This window comes from Balaenoptera physalus (genome assembly GCF_965194825.1).
Source record: "Balaenoptera physalus genome assembly, chromosome: 13".
Classification (NCBI taxonomy): domain Eukaryota; kingdom Metazoa; phylum Chordata; class Mammalia; order Artiodactyla; family Balaenopteridae; genus Balaenoptera; species Balaenoptera physalus.
In genome coordinates, this window is record NC_138892.1 from 15,863,275 (window position 1) to 15,881,306 (window position 18,032).

Below are 18,032 nucleotides of genomic sequence, written 5' to 3' on the forward strand. Positions count from 1 at the left end.
CTCATAAGGTCCTCATACTAATTAAATCAGAGAATTTATGGACAGTGCCTGGTAGGTTAAGTAGATGCCCAGTAAATATCAATTTTCTTCCTTCCTCCAACTGGTTCCCATCCCTTTGAGTCACTTCTGGCCAGTAAGAGGTCTAAGTTGGTTCCACAGCTGCCTAGGACAGAGGGAAGTGTGCTCCCTACTTTATAATTCCTCCGTCAGTTCCCAAATTTTGGACTGCAAAAGAATCACCTGCAGAGGTTGTTAAAGTGCAGTCTTGGATCCCACCCTGCAGAGATCAGCAAGTTGCAGTCAAACCCAGAAATCTGCATTTTTAATCTTTATTAGAGTTGTTTAAAATATATTTGTATTTCATTGTTGTGTTGGCATCAAAATTCATATTTGGAGATGTTCTGTCATGTTTGTGCATTAGTATCAAAAAATTTTAAAACTGGCTACAGTACTTTCTGAATTGCTATATAACTAAAATTTTAAGACTACCCTGTTTTAAAATTTCATTTCCTTAGATCTTTATGAAACAGTTCATCTTTTGCAGATCATAGTGCTTTATTAAAGATTCATGTCTTCTTTTCCCATTCCTTTAATACAAAAAAATTTATTCAATCATCAGTTATTTTCATCTGACATTTCACTAAGTACAGGATTAATAACGTCAACATTATTAGATCAGTCATTCAAGTGGGTCACACAAGTTTATCCTCATTGTGCTGAATACCCACTCAAAAGATAAGCTGAATAAGAGATGCCTCCAGGTGTATACAACAACAACCTTAGCTTCTTGAAGTGAACTAGTACTGTTTAACAGGTCAAATTGCTAGTCTACGAAATAAACTGAAGAAGACTCAAGTGTATAGCTTTACATATCATCAAATGGCAAGTTCATTTCAACAAGAACGTCTACAACTAACTTCATTTGTACAAGTTCTCTGCTATCATTGCAAAGCCTCTCCTGAACAAAGTTATAATTTAAAATTTAAAACAAACTTGATGAGATAAAATGTACCAGGTGGCTTTTCTGTAGCAGAAATTAATTACAACCATTTTTCCTCAAGCAATTTTAAAGACAAGCAAAGTTGAAAATAAATATTCAAGCATACAGTAAACTAAAGTCTATATTTAGAAATTCAGGTACAAAGCACAGCAGAGCCGATGAAGATAAGAAGATAATTTAGAAATATAAACTAGCAATGAAGCAATAATTTCTTTCAAATAGCAGGAAACAAATTCTTCAATACCATTACTTAGATCATTATTTAGTGTTCATCCATTAATTTTGGTTTTTGTTTTTTACATCCCCTTTGCTAATTATGACATTTGACCAGATATACCAACAGATATACCTTTAATCATACTGGATGAAATAAACAACAATTTAATTTTTGATTAATTTAACTCCCTAATGACTTTCCAGTTTTGTATATGGTAGAAAGGTTCAAGAACCTTTGTGGATTTACTTCAATCCCTGCTGGTATTTATGAAAGCTTTTAAAAGCTAAGTTTTGTTCTTACCCATTTGTTGATCCACATTATTAATGTACAACTCTTAGTGGGTTGCAAACACACACTTAAGCTTTGGGTGTTGGAGTGATCTAAGTTCTCAGGAATGCTATTTTGACTTACTCCAGAGCATCACCTCCTTTCTTCCCCTCGCTCATTAAAAAAAAAAAAAAAAAAAAAAAGTCTACAGAATGGTGGCAAATTTCCAAACTTAAGTGAAGGAAAATTAAGATTTTTCAGGCTGGGATTAAACCCTTAGTTAAGAGAAATGCCACTTTTAAAATTTTTATCAAACTGAACATGAAACGAAAGACAAAAAGATGAATTCCAGCTAAGTCATATTCTTTTAGAATGAATGAGACATGATGAGACGTTAATGAGACACAACACACTTACCATCCGCAACCAAAAAATTCAATTTCCCGCCTGAAGTTGACTTGGAAAATGGTACAAAGTTTACAGCTGCTTTAAAGGAGTGTAAGATGACATTTTAAAAGCCTGTCAAACACAGAAAGCACTTACATATATTTTACATTCAAAGCTAATCTATGGAGCCCATTCCGTTCAATTTAAGAGTCAGCCCCCACACATCTGTGGCTGCTTTCACTGTGTTTTTTGAAAGGGGTACTGCTAGTAATTTAAGCCATCCTGGAGACAAAATAGGTGTGAAGAATTTTTTATATCTTGGATGCTTTAGGTAATTCTTCAGAACTTAAAATGATTTATGTTTTCCTCCTTAATATGAAACTCTTTTATTAACATAGCTTCTGACCAGCAAAGAAATGTTCCTTAGGCACTGTGAGGTTTATTAATGATGGAGCATGAACCCAGGTTGAAGTGTACAATTTGGTTATAACTACTGACAGTTATCAAACACTATCCTATCTGCTGAGAGCAAGAAATGCCTTTACGCCACTAATCCTGAGATTCTTGAGGGAAAACTAATTTCACAAACAACTTTTGAAAGAATCCATGTATAATAATAATCCTAAGAACTGCACATATTCAGGGTATTAGAAAAGATGTTTTCTTTTGTAAGGCATCAATGATTAAATTAATATAATGCATATCTAACAAAAGATGGTTAATATTCATAAAACCATGAACCTTTTCTTTTAAACTTCTCTAGTTCCTGCTACTTTTACCATCCTGAATAAGAAAAGAATGCCTCTTCGTCTAATCAACTATGGTTATTAAAAAAACTAAGACATCTGAAACTATTAGGCACATCAAAGGTACGTTTATATAGGTCAAGGTTCCCTTCTTAAGGGGCACATGAGTTACCTGGCACATTATACATATGGAACTGTAAAGATCATCCACTAAATTCAACTTTCACATTTTTAGTTAAACTGAAAGACTTATGTAGTAAATATTCAAATATACCTTATCTTCAGTTACAACTGAATAAGTGTAACATTTTACCAGATAAAAAGCTGGAATTTAAGTATGAGAAACCTTCATACACTGTGCTAGTATTGGTCTCTTCTTTTTAGACAAAAGCCAGTCAGTCATCAATACTTTCAACACAGCAGTTAGAAGATAAACGTCCAAAACAGGTGACTTGGTTGTAGTCCGTAATTTAGCAATTCAATGCCACTGGCATCATAATGCTGTGGAGAGCAAGTGTATCTCCGTATTTTAGTCAGATTTGTCTTTCTTCTTTCCTGTTAAGGGCACTTTGTTTACAACAGCAGAGCCAACAGCTGTAACACCTCCAGCCACAGCAGACACGCCCCCTTTCACCAGCCCTATTCCCATGGAAGGCACAGTTGTAACAGCTGTTTTGGTCACCTCCAGACTCTTTCCACCAATCCAAGCCACACCACCAATGGTGGCACCAACGGCTCCCTTTGTAACACTGAAGATACCCCCAGTCACACGGGACAGCATGCCTGGTTGCTGCTGTGGGTGATCTTTCATTGAACCTAATAAGAGAAAATATCATAAGACAGTCAAATGTAAGTCTTTGTAAGAACAATACAAATCACTGAGTAACCTTCCTAACAATCAGCAGATTGTATTGAAAAGGTCAACCACATAAATACATATCTGATCAAGACATCAAGAGCTCTTCCCTCAAGGGTATAGTTGTACATGTTTTTAAAACATCTTGGTCCAATGCTAAGTCTTAGTATCTATGAGAAGAAATGCTTTAGAGACTAGACAACTTTCATAAAATAGAAGACTATTTTAAATGTCTCCTTGATTTACAGTTTTATTGCTGTTAATAAAAAAATCTTTATTTTATATCCTAAAAGGAGCATGAAAAAATAAAAATATAAATATATTTAGCCCTTATTTCCTTGATAGAATTCAATCAGTCATTACTGAAACAACCTTCATTTAAAGCACTGGTTCTCAAGGTATGGTCTGGAACCCTTGAGTATCCCCAGGACCATTTCGGGGTAAAAACTGCTTTCATAATAATATTAACATGTCATTTGTCTTTCACTTTCATTCTGTCACCAGTCTAAAACAGAATTTTCCAGAAGCTAAATGATGGGCAGTAACACAACAGACTAAACACAGAAGACTAAACTGTAAGAATCTAGCTCTCTTCTATTAATCCAAATATTAAAGAGATTTGCAAAAATTTTAAAACAATGTCGGGAATTCTCCAGTGGTCCAGTGGTTAGGACTCCGCACTTTCACTGCCAAGGGTCTGGATTTGATCCCTGATCGGGGAACTAAGATCCCACAAGCCGCACGGTGTGGCCACAAACAAATCACCCTCCCTGCTCACAATTTTTTTTTTGTTTTGGAAAATAGTTTCATATTTTTCAAAAAATATGTTAATTATGTTAATATGTAATGGGCCTACTGAGTTCTTTTCATAATAAAATACTTAATTTCTGTTTTTATTGTTAATACGGCAAATACCAACAAAGAGATAAGCTCTTTGGAATCCTCAATTTTTTTTAAAGTAGAAAGCATCCTGAGACCAAATAATTTGAGAACCACTAACTTAAATATGTTTGGGTTTCTATTCTATGTGCTCCTTAATAATGTATTTAAAGAGCTAATATTATATGTAAAAATAGGAAAACTATTCATCACTTAAAATCTTGTTACCTACATATAATCTTTTTTGTAACATGGAGAGACCAGAGCTATGGTTAATACTTCCACTGCCTCAGTAATTTTTATAAAAGAGAGTATGTGATTTACGTATCTAGTTTGTAAAAACTCTTCATATACCCCCAGAAAAGGTAACATCAATATGAGAAATTCAGATTTATTGTCACGAGTCTTTTCTCTTTGGTTTCTTTGTTTGTTTAATAGAGGCACTCAAACTGGCATGTAACCCCAAACTCCAGCATAAAATGACTAGCAGGAAGATTTCATAAAACTTGCTTCTGCCAGCCTCAAACACACACAGACCTTTTCTCCTTCATAATCTAATGACTCAGGCAGCGACAACACATGAGCAATAGTGTTTTTATTTTTTTTAATTTCATGAAAAAATACTTGGTAACTATACAGTTCAGGCTATAACCACTAAAAAGGTATAATCTCACACAAGAAAGGTAAATTCTTGGGTACATAAGTTCAACTAAGACACCCAAAGCTACTATAACCTAGCAGAATGTGGTTATCAGAGAAGATAACATTGGAAAACCAACAATATTTGAAAGAGAAAAAAAATCTGAAAATTGAGTTTCTTTAAATACACAGACACAAATTTACTTTGAGTAAGATTTTCTTTTCACTGTTTGGAGATTTTACATCCTTTCACAAGGAAGAAAGTCTCATTGATTAGCCAAAATAGCTCACTGATGAAAATATAGCAATGGCTAAATTTATAAAACCAACTGTTTAATTGAAACTGAGTAATAAGCATAGTTAATATAAAATTTTAAAATAGCTGAAATAAAAGACTTAAGACATAGATAAGCATTTGAATATATTAATTATAAAATTATGATGGAAAGGATTACGTAAGTGGTCATTCTTTTGTAATCAAGGTTAGTAACACTAGGAAAAGGGAGGAAAATCTTAATTTGAGGATAAAACAGATAACTAACTACCTCATGCTGAATACCTCATTAGTATTATCCTGCTATGCCAAATTTGGTGTACATGCATTTAATGAAGACAATTTTTCTTAGTGAAATCAGATAAATACTAATGCTGTTGATCTCATAATTACAGTGTACTCTTTTTTTTAAATTACAGTGTACTCTTAATTACCACCATATAAATTATCCACTTTGCAGACTACTTTTAACAGGTTGCCAATATAAAGGCATCCCTGAGGCTGTTCTCTTCCTTAACAATCATGCTCCTGGACAGCCTTTATCTCTTTCCTGACTTCTTTCTCATAAGTCCTTACTAACTTTCTCATTGGGCCCTAACTTTTCTTTTCAAAACTCTAGACTTCTAGTCCTAAAAAATAAAGAGAGAAAATAAAGAAAACAGCTAGTCTGTTTCTGTACATAGTGAGGACATGCATGTGTGCATTTAGTGTTTCCAAAGATTTTTGAAGTAAAGGTAAGAATAAAATGATTCCTGGGCTTCCCTGGTGGTGCAGTGGTTGAGAATCTGCCTGCCAATGCAGGGGACACGGGTTCGAACCCTGGTCTGGAAAGATCCCACATGCCACGGAGCAACTAGGCCCGTGAGCCTCAATTACTGAGCCTGTGCGTCTGGAGCCTGTGCTCCGCAACAAGAGAGGCCGCGATAATGAGAGGCCCTCGCACCGCGATGAAGAGTGGCTCCCACTTGCCTCAACTAGAGAAAGCCTCACACAGAAACGAAGACCCAACACAGCCAAAAATAAATAAATAAACCCAAGAGTTTAAAAAAAAAAAAAGATTCCTGATGTCACAATTTTCACACTAAAAAATAAAGCAGACTCTAAAACCATGTATTAAAAAAGGAAGAGTTACCCATTATAATGTAATGAATAATAGGAGTTTAACAACAAATCTCAAGTGCCTCTTGAAGTGAGTTTTTGTATGCATGACATAACCTAGTCCATCCTTCCTCTGCACCTCACCCAACTCTTTACAAATGAAAGGATACTCCTGAAATGGTCTTAAAAGAATAAAAGAGTAGCAGAAAAATATTGATAGACCTTATATAAAAGTTAAATTGTGTCCCCATTTACCAATAATCTATGCTTTCTTATTAAAAGCTAAAAATGTTTAAGTATTTTTGGAACACATTTACTGACAAGGAAAACAGGTTATGTTACTTTAAAGTTAATGAAAACAATCAGAAGTTTAATTCACTAGGATTTTTTTCATTCTTAGTATTACAGATGCATACTTACCTTCTGGTGGTTCATCACTAAGGTATGATGGGATTTCTTGTTGATTTTTATCTGTCTGATTCATGATCTCCTAAAAAAACACACACATTTCATTTTAATTTCAACATCTGAGACTACCTCTTTTTATATGCTTGATCAAGACTTAATCAACTTTATTCAGATAAACAACATTCTACTTATTTTTTTTTTATTTTGGCTGAGCCGCACAACCAGGGATTGAACCTGGGCCACAGCAGTGAAAGCGCAGGATCCTAATTACTAGACCACCAGCAAACTCCTGATAAACAACATTTTTAAAACAACCATAACAAGACTACTTCACCTTGTCTGTCTCCTACTTTGTGGTGTTTGAGAAATACTTTCAATTATACTAGTGGACAACATAAATCTTATCTCAAATCAAGCAAAAATTGGCAGGCATGGTACAAGCTTTCCTATGTTGTTACTGTTGCTTCAACTTAAATTGAAAATTACCAACTGAAAGAAAGTTGGAAGGTGGGGGTTAGCAGACAAAAATTTTAAGTGCCTCCTCCTACAGAATTTATTTCACAACAGACTCAAAGAAAAACCTATACTATGAACTAAAAAACATGTTCTATCTGAAAATTTCCTCAAAAACATGACATTCTTCTCCTATAAAGATGACAGCACCAATCTGAATCACTAAGAGAAGGATTTTGATTACTTTTTTATTGTTACTTTTGGAACTCGTATGAACAGAAGTAGCAAAAGAATTCAAAATTTACTATAAAAACATATATATATATACTATAGACTACATCTAAGTACAAGTAATAATGGAAACTAAGAAATAAAATAAGCTATGTTGGGATGAAGAACACAAACTTTCTTTTCCCAATCTCCTTACTATCTTAAAATATTTGATTTTATATTCCATTGACTAAGTAAAGATTAAAACAAGTCAAGATTGGTCTAAAAGCTTTCTTGCTTGGCCAGAAAACTAGGGTTGTGATCCCAGTAGTCAACTAAGTATTTCTTAGTCATAAAACCATGAAGCCTAAATTATTCTATCTGTACATATATAATACAACAGATTTTAAAGGATATTGTAAAATCCTGCCATCTGCAAAACAACATGGATGAACCTTGAGGACATTATGCTAAGTGAAATAAGTCATACATAGAAAGACAAATACTATATTATGTCACTTATATATATGGAATCTAAAAAGGCCAAACTCATAGAAAGGTGGTTGCACGGGGCGGGGGGTGTGGCGTAGGGGAAATAAGATGTTGGTCAAAGGGTACAAGCTTCCTGTTACAAGAGGAATAAGTTCTGAGGACCTAATGCACAGCATGATGACTATAGTTAAAACTACTGCATTGTATACTTGAAAGTTGCTACGAGTAGATCTTAAAATGTTCTAACCATAACAACAAAAGTAATTATATGAGTTGAAGGATGTGTTAACTAACCTTACTCTGGTAAACATTTTGCAATATACATGTGTATCAAACCATTACATTATACACCTTAAACTTACACAATGTTGTATGTCAATTATATTTCAATAAAGCTCGGGAAAAAAATAATATTGTGAAAACTACCAATGTACTTTAATACGCTGATTAAAAAATTATTGAGTACCTACTAAGGGTCATGTTTTAGGTGCATGGGATATAGCTGTGATCAATACAGACCAAAAAAATCTCTGCCATCACGAACATTCCATATTGGCTAGTGGGGAAGACAATAAATAAATATTCAAAGAATATACTGTATATCAAATGGTGTTAAATGCTATGGAGAAAAAGGCATGAAGGGGAAGAGGATGTGATATTTTAAATGGGAGAGTCTGTGAAGGCCTCATTGTGGTGACATCCCAAAGGAGGTAAGGATACAAGATATCCTTTCTGCCTTGAGGGCTCTTGGGTCAAGAGCCCTCAAGGCAGAAAAAACAGTAAATGCAAAGGTCCTGAGGTAGGAGCTTACTACAGACAAGAAGGAACAGCCAGAAAAATGTGGCAGGGGCTGCAGCAAAAGGCAGTAGAAGAAGAGGTCAGAGTGAGGTCTGGATGACATAGGCCCATATAGACCATCGTGGCAATTAGCTTTTTAACTCTGAGATGGGGAGCCAGTGAAAGGCACTGACCAGAGGGGTAATGTGTTCTGATTTACACTTTTTAAAGATCATTCTGGCTGTGTGGGGAGAACAAGCAATCAGAAAGCAAGAACAGAGACAGAAAGACCAATTGGGAGAGTTAATGTTTTCAAGGTTCACACGTATTGCAACGTTTATCAGAAATAATTTTAAGTGGTCAAAGAAGGGTCAGGGAAGTTCCCCTTTCCTTTATGACTCCTACTGCTTTCAGCACCAGATGATCAGATGAAAAGTCATTCATATTTCCTTCTATATTTCAATAATTCAGGCAAAAAACACTGGTGGCAAATGAGGGTGGCAGAGGTAGCAGTGTGAGAAGTGGGATTTTTCAAAGGTAATTTAACTTCATGTAATTCAACTTGAAACATCTTTCAAACCTAAACCCTGTGTAACATGGGACTTCACTGCACCCCACAGCATCCAGCAGCATATGTCCTGTGCTTAAATAAATATCTTTTAGTTGCTCTAGTGAAAACCCTGACTCAGACCACTGATCAAGAGCACCTAATCTTATGCTGGTCTGGTTTGTCAATTTAGCATATCGTCCCATATACACTTAAGATTTTAAAAGTAACAGTAAAGATATATGTAATCTCTGACAAAAAAAAAAACTGAAGGAGTATCAGCTGATGCATTACTGGGAGAAGGAGTTCCTGATTGATTTGCCTTAATCTTAAAACTTCCTTAAGCCAGAAATTTAATTAATTAATTAATTAAATTTATGTCCATTCATATTTATATTTCTTTAATTTATCATCATGGTAAGATCATGAAAAATTATACAGCATAGTGTTTAAAGTTCTGGGATCAGAGAGCCTGCAATTGAATCCCAACTTGACTATAAACTATATGGCTGAGGACAAATAACTTCATCAGATCCTTGCTGTTCAAGAAATAGAAATGAGGGCTTCCCTGGTGGCGCAGTGGTTGAGAATCTGCCTGCCAATGCAGGGCACACGGGTTCGAGCCCTGGTCTGGGAAGATCCCACATGCCGCGGAGCAACTAGGCCCGTGAGCCACAACTACTGAGCCTGCGCGTCTGGAGCCTGTGCTCCACAACAAGAAAGGCCACGATAGTGAGAGCCCCGTGCACCGCGATGAAGAGTGGCCCCCCCTTGCTGCAACTAGAGAAAGCCCTTGCACAGCCATAAATAAATAAATAAATAAATAAATAAATAAATAAATAAAATTTAAAAAAAAAAAGGAATTCCTTTAAAAAAAAAAAAAAGAAATTAAAGATATTCTAGCCCTAATTCTAAGATGAGAATACTATTTAACAATTCAAAACAAAACATGCAGAAACTCCTGGCAGAATGGCCAGAAGTGTGTGTGTCCCTTCCTGAAGAATAACTATTTTGGAGTCACTTTCTTCCCCATTGGACTGTTAATTCCAAAAGGAGAGACACTTTGTCTAGCTTACTCAGCACTGTGATCCCAGTATCTGTATACCAAGAGATCATCTGGCTGATCAACTAATCAATAGATGTCACAGTATTATGTACAGAAATATGGGGATACTATATACACACATACATCTTGCATATTTTAGCTGGAGTTTTAAAACAGGTGTGCTAGTAACTGCATACATTTTAAAACTGCTTTTCTGTATATATCCCACAAATCTCTACCAAAAGTCTTAACCTTTTCCTCCTAATACAGAATCCCTTTTTAAAAAAAAATAATTTTTCCACATATATCTATCTTGTAATTTAAAAAAGAAAAAGACCATCATTTTAAAAGAGTAGAGCTGCTTTATACAATGATAGCATAAAAGACGTATGCAATTCATCGAAATAGTATGAACTGACTTTATTCTGCCAGTAGGCAATGAGGAGCCATCAGCCGAGTAACACCGTCAGATCTGTGTTTTAAGAAGCTAACTAAAGCAAGATCAGATGGAAGGACACAGATTAAATCCAGTAAGTGGCTACTTGAGTAGTCCAGTGAGATGGAATAGCAGTCTGAACTCTGCCAATTTTTCCTGTCTAAATAAGTGTTTGGACCAAAATCCTAGGATTCACCCTTGATTTCCTCTAGTTTTACATTCCCCTTAAATCATCGGTAAATTCTCTTGCCTGAATAAATCTAGAATACATCAGCTCTACTGCTACCACTTTTAACTAAGCCATCATAATCTCTTATTTGGACAACTACAGAATCTTTTAACTGGCCTCCAAGCTTCCGCCTGTGCTCTTCCTTCAGTCTAGCCATGTCATACTCTGATTAAAACCCTCCAACTGCTTCCTATTTTGCCCAGAATAAAATCCAGAGTCCTTCCCTTTGCCTTTGAGGGCCCAACATCTAATACCCCGATAGCATCTCCTACCACTATGCCTCTTGCTCAATCCAGCTTGGTAACATGGGCTTCCTTGCTCATCTTTTCCTGAAAGGCTCTTCCCCAGTATATGTACCTGACTTGATTCCTTACTTCCTTCAGGTCTTTGTGCAAATGTCCCCTTCTCAGAGGTCTTCCCTGACCACCTTATAATAGATTAGCACCCTCCTTTCCCTATCATTTTCACCTAACACACTGCTCTATTTTCTTCATTGCTTTTATTGTCACTTGATATATATGCTTACTTTGTGTCACTCCCAATTAGAATGTAAGCTCTATTGGAACAAAGCTTGGTTTTGTCACTGCTCCATTCCCAGAGCCTTAATTAATGCCTGATGTGTGGCGGATACTCAAATACTTGACTTTTTTGTATGAAGTAGAACATAACTTGGGTATTAATGAGAGATAAAAGGAGAATATAGGGTGTAAAATTTCTAGCATGAGAAACTAAACAGAAATGATGATGAAGACAGGACTGGAGAGGAGAAGATGGACATTTTTTTAAATGTTTATTGCGGCAAGAACACTTAACAAATAAGTGTACACAGTATTGTTGACTATCGGTTCAGTGAAAGGACTTGTTCTTGAACAGCTATCTGAGACGCCTTCAGGCCATCTACAGGAGACTTTTAGCAGGCAATTGTATTTAAAAGGGCCTGAAAGTCAGCATGAAGTCAGAGTAAGAGTTGACGTCCTGAGAATGGTCTGAAGTGATAGCTGAAGCTGCAGGGGGTGAGTGATATGATCAAGGAAAAGAGTAGTTACGAGAGCAGACTGATAAGCTTATATGGACTGTTCATGTTTAAGAGGTGAGCAAAAGAGAAGCCAGCAAAAACAAACAAAATACACCTGAAGATAAATAGTCAAATGAGACAGCCTCATGGAAGGCAAGACATGAATTTATAAGCTTCCTAAAGATACATACAATGCAAACATTAAAATAATTTATGAAGATCAAATACTATGGATAAATGTTAATGTTGTATTTAGAGGATATAAAAGGCATGTATCATATGATACTATTTTTTTTTAAGTGCGCATAAAAAGACTGAAAGTAAATACACCAAAGTGTTAACAAAGATTGCCACTAGGGGGTAGAAATTATACATATGGAGGGAATAGATATATAGTATTTCTACATAGAGAGAAATATATATACTTAACATCTACATTTTAATTTTCTACCATAAACATGTACTGATCTTGTAATTAAAGAATAATACATATTTTTAAGTCTTAGAAATCAGTGACACTCATAAAGGATGTTTTTAAAGATGATACAGTTCATCTACCTAGTTATTGTAGGTAGCTATTGTTATCCTCAAATCAAGTTGATCACCTTAAAAACAATGTTCTTGAATCACAAAATGCTGACTTGAAGGAAAGATCACTGAGTTTTATTCACGGTTATGTTCCCCCACCCTCCCCCAGCCCGGTCCTGACAGCACACAAAGACCTCCACTCTTACAGCTCTTTTCCCTGATTTACAGTTTGAAAATCTTATTTATACTCTTACCATTTTTTTTTTAAGTACATGTTTTGGTTGTAAGCTGACACATAGTATTTGTGTAATAAATGGAATAAAAATATCATCTGTATCCACATTAACTTTAAGCATCATAAGAAAAGATGCATACCAATATATGGTCCAAATTTTTGGTTTAAAAAAAAAAAAAGATAACTTCAAGCTAGATTCATGCTCTTCAAATGTACTTCTTTAAGAATAGGCAGTGCTATGCCAGGGGCTTCAAGAACCACAAGAGAGACATGAATTTTACTACACAGTAATTTAAAATAGTTTTGCTTTTAAATACACACTAATTAAAAAGTTAAATGAAAAGTGCTTGGGAATTTTTTAAGATAACTAGATTTTCAAGAAATTTTGTTCTTGCCTAGAGCCTCTTTAGGGTATACTCTCAGATTCACCAGCTCTCTCTTCCCTGCCCAACCACGCTCCCACCTCCCCTGAGTTTATTCCGCTCTTAAATTACATTCACAGTTACATTTACTAGTGTTACCAAGAGTTATAAACAGGATTATCAATAAAGTAGAAAATCTGGAGTTGTGCAGGCCAGAAGCCTGGCTACCTAGACCAGAAGAAATTGGCTTTGAAAGCCCTAAGAGGCCACAGAGATTGATTTTTGTTTTGTATACATATATTTTAATGTTTAAGTTTCTCGTATATCACTCGTATTAACAGCAAGTATGTAGTATTCAAATTCCTACAGAACTCTTAGGGGAATAAAAATTATGCAAAAGCTCTAAGTATATGGAATATATTTTTCTGAATCCCTAATTTGATCATAAGACACCAAGTTACCTTATAAAGGTATTTTTGCTAAAATCCTTAACTATCTGTAATGCCATCTATACTTTTTACTCACATAAACCAGTCTTAACCTCTACATACATATATGTGCCAAACTTTTAGTGATATTACCTCTTTAGGATATTATCACTTTATCACTAGGAGAAATGCTTTTTATATTACCATGCTGTTCATTATCGTCATTACATTTTTTTTCTCTTAAATTAGGAATTGTGAAGACAAATATGGCCCTAATCTCCTAAAACTGGAAGAGGTAAATAATCTGCTTAGTAAAATTTTAAAGCATACAGGTAAAGACAAATAACAACTGACAGTAAAAGTATCAAAAAGACCATTTAAAAATGTTACTCTTGGGCTTCCCTGGTGGCTCAGTGGTTGAGAGTCTGCCTGCCAATGCAGGGGACACAGGTTCGAGCCCTGGTCTGGGAAGATCCCACATGCCGCGGAGCAACTGGGCCCGTGAGCCACAACTACTGAGCCTGCGCGTCTGGAGCCTGTGCTCCGCAACAAGAGAGGCCGCGACAGTGAGAGGCCCGCGCACCGCGATGAAGAGTGGCCCCCGCTCGCCGCAACTAGAGAAAGCCCTCGCACAGAAACGAAGACCCAACACAGCTAAAAATAAATTAATTAATTAAAAAAAAAAATAAAAGAATCAGTAATATTTCTAAAAAAAAAAAAAAAAAATGTTACTCTTAAACAACATTATTAAATTCTATGCAAACCATCTGCCCTAAACTCAACATATACTTGGGTCCCTGCTATGTGCCAGGCACCCTGCTAGGCACTAAAGGTTTCAGTGTGATTAAACACACAGAGGACTACACTAAGCCAGAGTTTACAATCCAGTGGTTATATACTTTACCAGCATTTATCAATTTAGTTTCATTCAAAAACAAAAAAAAGTCTGCTCTATAGGAACTCATAATGAACAGAAATTTCTATTAAAAAACATAGTTTCTTAAGGAAGGCAATAAAGACAGAAAACAGCCTTGAGATCAGGACAAATAATTTAACTTACACTATGGACATAAATCAGTTTTACCATTTGGTCCTGACATGTGAACAAACTATTACAGTACCAATGAAAACTGGTCATAAGTATGTTTTTTTTTAAAGAAATTATGAAATGTGAAAGAGTTCTTTGCTATAGACTGCAATTCATCAGCAGTTCCTTTAAGCATTTTAGGCCAGGGGGAAATAATTCTTGTCCAGTAAGACAGTATCATAGATATGGGCAGCTGGTAAATATATTGAGGAAGGATTTATAACAACACTATTCCCTAGAGGGTAATTTATTCTAATAATAGAAATAAGTAAACAATGGACCCCCCCTTTTTTAAAAGGAAAACAGGTGAATCAATGTTGTTTGTGGATATCTGTAACATTTTATATATAAAGTTTTCATTAATAATAAAAACAAAATCTGAAAACAGTACTCAAATGTGCCTATGGCAACACCCCTCTGTGTACCAAGGGAAGTTAAAAAGCACTAATACATTGTATATGAAGCCTAACTACAAAATACAATGTACAACAGTTTACCTTCAAAGCCATTTCAAAAATTTCTTATTAAACAGTAACTGCCAATTTCCCTATAAGAAAAAGACTATAAGTGAATTAGCTAAATTTTTCTACATATTTTATAAATAGGAACTTTGCCACATCCTCACTCCTATGTTTTAGCTTCTTTGCCAAATAACTATAAGGAGCTTCAAAAAATACATTTATACAGAGCTTTAACTCACATACACCAACAAACTGCGTATATTAAAACACCAGCTTACTGTTTTTAGGCTTCTCTAGTTAACCAACTATCCTGAACAGGCTGCTTTTAAAAATGGCCCCTGCCCATTAAATCAACAGCAAGTGAACTACAAGAAACGCACTGAATGTGGCAGGAAAGAAAAAGTAATCTGCCAGTAAAACTTACACTTAGTGACAAGTAACAACTGACAGTATCAAAATGGCAATTTTTAAGTGTTGCCCTTAAATGAAACATTAAGGAGAATTACAATAACTTATCAAACCAAATAACCAGTACACCAGTCATTTTCACTACATCATACCTCATTAGTTCAACAAGTATTTGTGTCCCTACTATGTGTCAGACACATGTTACACACTGAAGTTTCAGCCTGAACGAGAATGTCAAGGCCCTACTCTGAGGGTGTTTATATATAAACCAGTAAGATACCTTCAGGAAGTAGCAAAACAACAACTACTCAATGACTAAAACAAAGAAAGGTAAAGATTTTCCTGGAGTTTAAAAAAAAAAAAAAAAAAAGAGAACCACACACAAGAACTACTTATACTTTTCTAACGATGTTCTCTACATAAGGGCATATTTTTACTGAGCTTGCTTTCTAGTACATATGTTATAACAAAGACTAAAGAAGTGCAAGTGAAAAAAATCAAAATAGGATGCATGAGTTTATTAAAACTTCCTTCCTTCTTTCTTTATAAAAACAGACATGGACACATACACGCAGACATATAGCTGTTGATGTGACATCAATATTCCTGGGGAGCCCTTTAGAGCACCCAAACCAGTGGAAGGTTTAAAGGTTAAACAACAGTATAGAACAAATAATCACAGATAGTAAATAAAGTGTTTTCATCTGGAATTAGTTCACAAGGGCAGAATAAATCAAATAAACTCTCCTCCTTTTCTAGGTGTTTCTAAACCTTTGCCGGTGGCCCCTTCCGGAGCCCCCCCCCCTGCCCCCCACTGATCCCTTTGGGCACTAGCAAGTTTCCTTTTTTTTTTTTTTTCTTTTAAGCAGAGGGAGTGACGTGGCAGGAGAGGCAGAAAATGACCCTGGAGGAGCCCTGGCTAGGGCTGAGCTCAGCACCTCCTCCCTCCGCTCCACGTTGTACACCCAGCAAACCCCACTCCCACAGGGTTCCAGAATTCCTATGTCTTCTAACGTACAAGAGGCGATCTGTTTAGGAGAGGGGACCTGATCCTAAGTGGGAGCCTGGGGACCAGTCTTGAGGCTGCGTGTGCATAGCAGGCACGGTTTTTATTTAGACTCGGGAGGCAGTGATGGCACTGGTGGGTGCTCCAGCAGTCCCCCAGTCACCCCCCGGCGCCGTCAGCGCCTCTCTCCACTGCTACACTTCCAAGTTCAGGTTAGGTGTGGGGGTAGGGCTACCCTGGGAAGAGCACTGGGAATGTCCACTGGTCAAGGATCGTGTACTTGAACCCAAGAGAGTGGTTTATCAACAAGTTAGGAGTTAGCGGGGCGGGGAAGCCCAGCACGCAGCCCCTCGGCCGCATCCCTATCCTCTAGCAGGCTGCTGGCGCCCTCCCACCCCCATTTCCCCGGCCTGATACCCCAGGAGCTAAGAAGACAGGCGGAAGCGTCCAAGGAGGGTCCCCAATCTCAAACCACGGCGGGGGAGTCAGAGACACGTAAAAGGGGGTAACCCGGCCAGCGAACTTCCACCCGCCCCCAACATCGTCCCGCCCCTCCCCCTTCCCCGCTAAGCAGCAGCACCCCCCCCCCCCCGCAAAAAAAAGGCCCCGCTCCGGGCACCCAGGCCCGGGCAGGGAGACGGTGAGGCGCAGAAGACCTAACAGAGCTAACGGAAAAAGGCAACAGAGAGGAGGGCAGGAAGAAGCTGGGACGGCGCCCCCTACCCTCCCGGCCCGACTTACTCACCGCCGGGTCGGGGGCCGGCGCCGGGGCCGGGCGGAGGAGCGGGCAGCACCTAAGAGGGCTGAGGCGGCCTGAGCGGCGGGCACAGCCCCCGGGCAGCTGCGGGCTCCGGAGACGCCTCCTCTGGCTGTGGAGCCAGAAGACAAGGTTGGCGACGGTGGCTTCTGGCTGCGGACGTGGCGCCGGACGCGACCCGCCCCCTCCACCGCCTCCTCCGCTCCCGCCTCCTCCCGCGGCTCGCGCTTCGACGCGCACGCGCACCCCGAGCCCCTCCCGCTCCTATCCGGCACACGCCCACCCGTTTCTCGAACTGCCCAGCCCTCCCAGCCACCCCCAGCCTGTCGCCTCCCGATGTGCGCACGCGCGAGGCTCCCTCCCGCCCCGCCGGCCAACTCCCGCCCCTTCGCCTGCCTGGTGACACCGCGAGAATCCAGGGCCGGCCTGTGCGTTCCTCCTCCTGGGCCTCCCGCCCCTTTCCCCCGCCGTCCAATCAGATCGGGCGAGGGGCACGGATCCTCGAGAGCCCGTAGGCGGCGGCCCTGCGGCCCGGGCAGTAACGCCTGCGGCTCCCTGAAGTCTACGTTCCGCTGCGAGTAACGGTCGCTCCGAATTCCGAACCTTCGTCCTAGGGAAGATGAGACGGTCGCCAGTTTCTCCGGCTCTTCGCCCGGGGCCTCGACATTCCCTTACCTGCTTCCCCTCCGGGGAGTGACGAGCTGGGCCTGCTCTCCGCCCTTCCCTTTGGGGCTTTTTACGAGCCTCTGTTTACTGTCCAGGTGACAGGGGTGACAAGAGAGACA

The 18,032-nt window shown here is 38.2% G+C and overlaps 1 protein-coding gene across 1 annotated transcript; it reads right to left on the minus strand.

Moving 5' to 3' along the window:
* Nucleotides 1–534: 534 nt before the first annotated feature.
* On the minus strand, nt 535–17,456 carry TMEM263 (transmembrane protein 263). The gene is made up of 3 exons (XM_082419552.1): nt 17,236–17,456; nt 6,784–6,853; nt 535–3,433 (listed from the first exon to the last, which is right to left on the minus strand). The coding sequence occupies exons 2-3, from the start codon at nt 6,845–6,847 to the stop codon at nt 3,147–3,149; spliced, it is 351 nt and encodes a 116-aa protein (XP_082275678.1). The 5' UTR covers nt 6,848–6,853; nt 17,236–17,456; the 3' UTR covers nt 535–3,146.
* Nucleotides 17,457–18,032: the final 576 nt, after the last annotated feature.

Excerpts from the sequence above, each read along its gene's own strand:
- TMEM263 (XM_082419552.1), bottom strand. The coding sequence starts at position 6,847 with ATGAATCAGACAGATAAAAATCAACAAGAAATCCCATCATACCTTAGT. Across the intron at positions 3,434-6,783 it reads TAGTGATGAACCACCAGAAG|GTTCAATGAAAGATCACCCA; the intron begins GTAAGTATGCAT and ends TTCTCTTATTAG.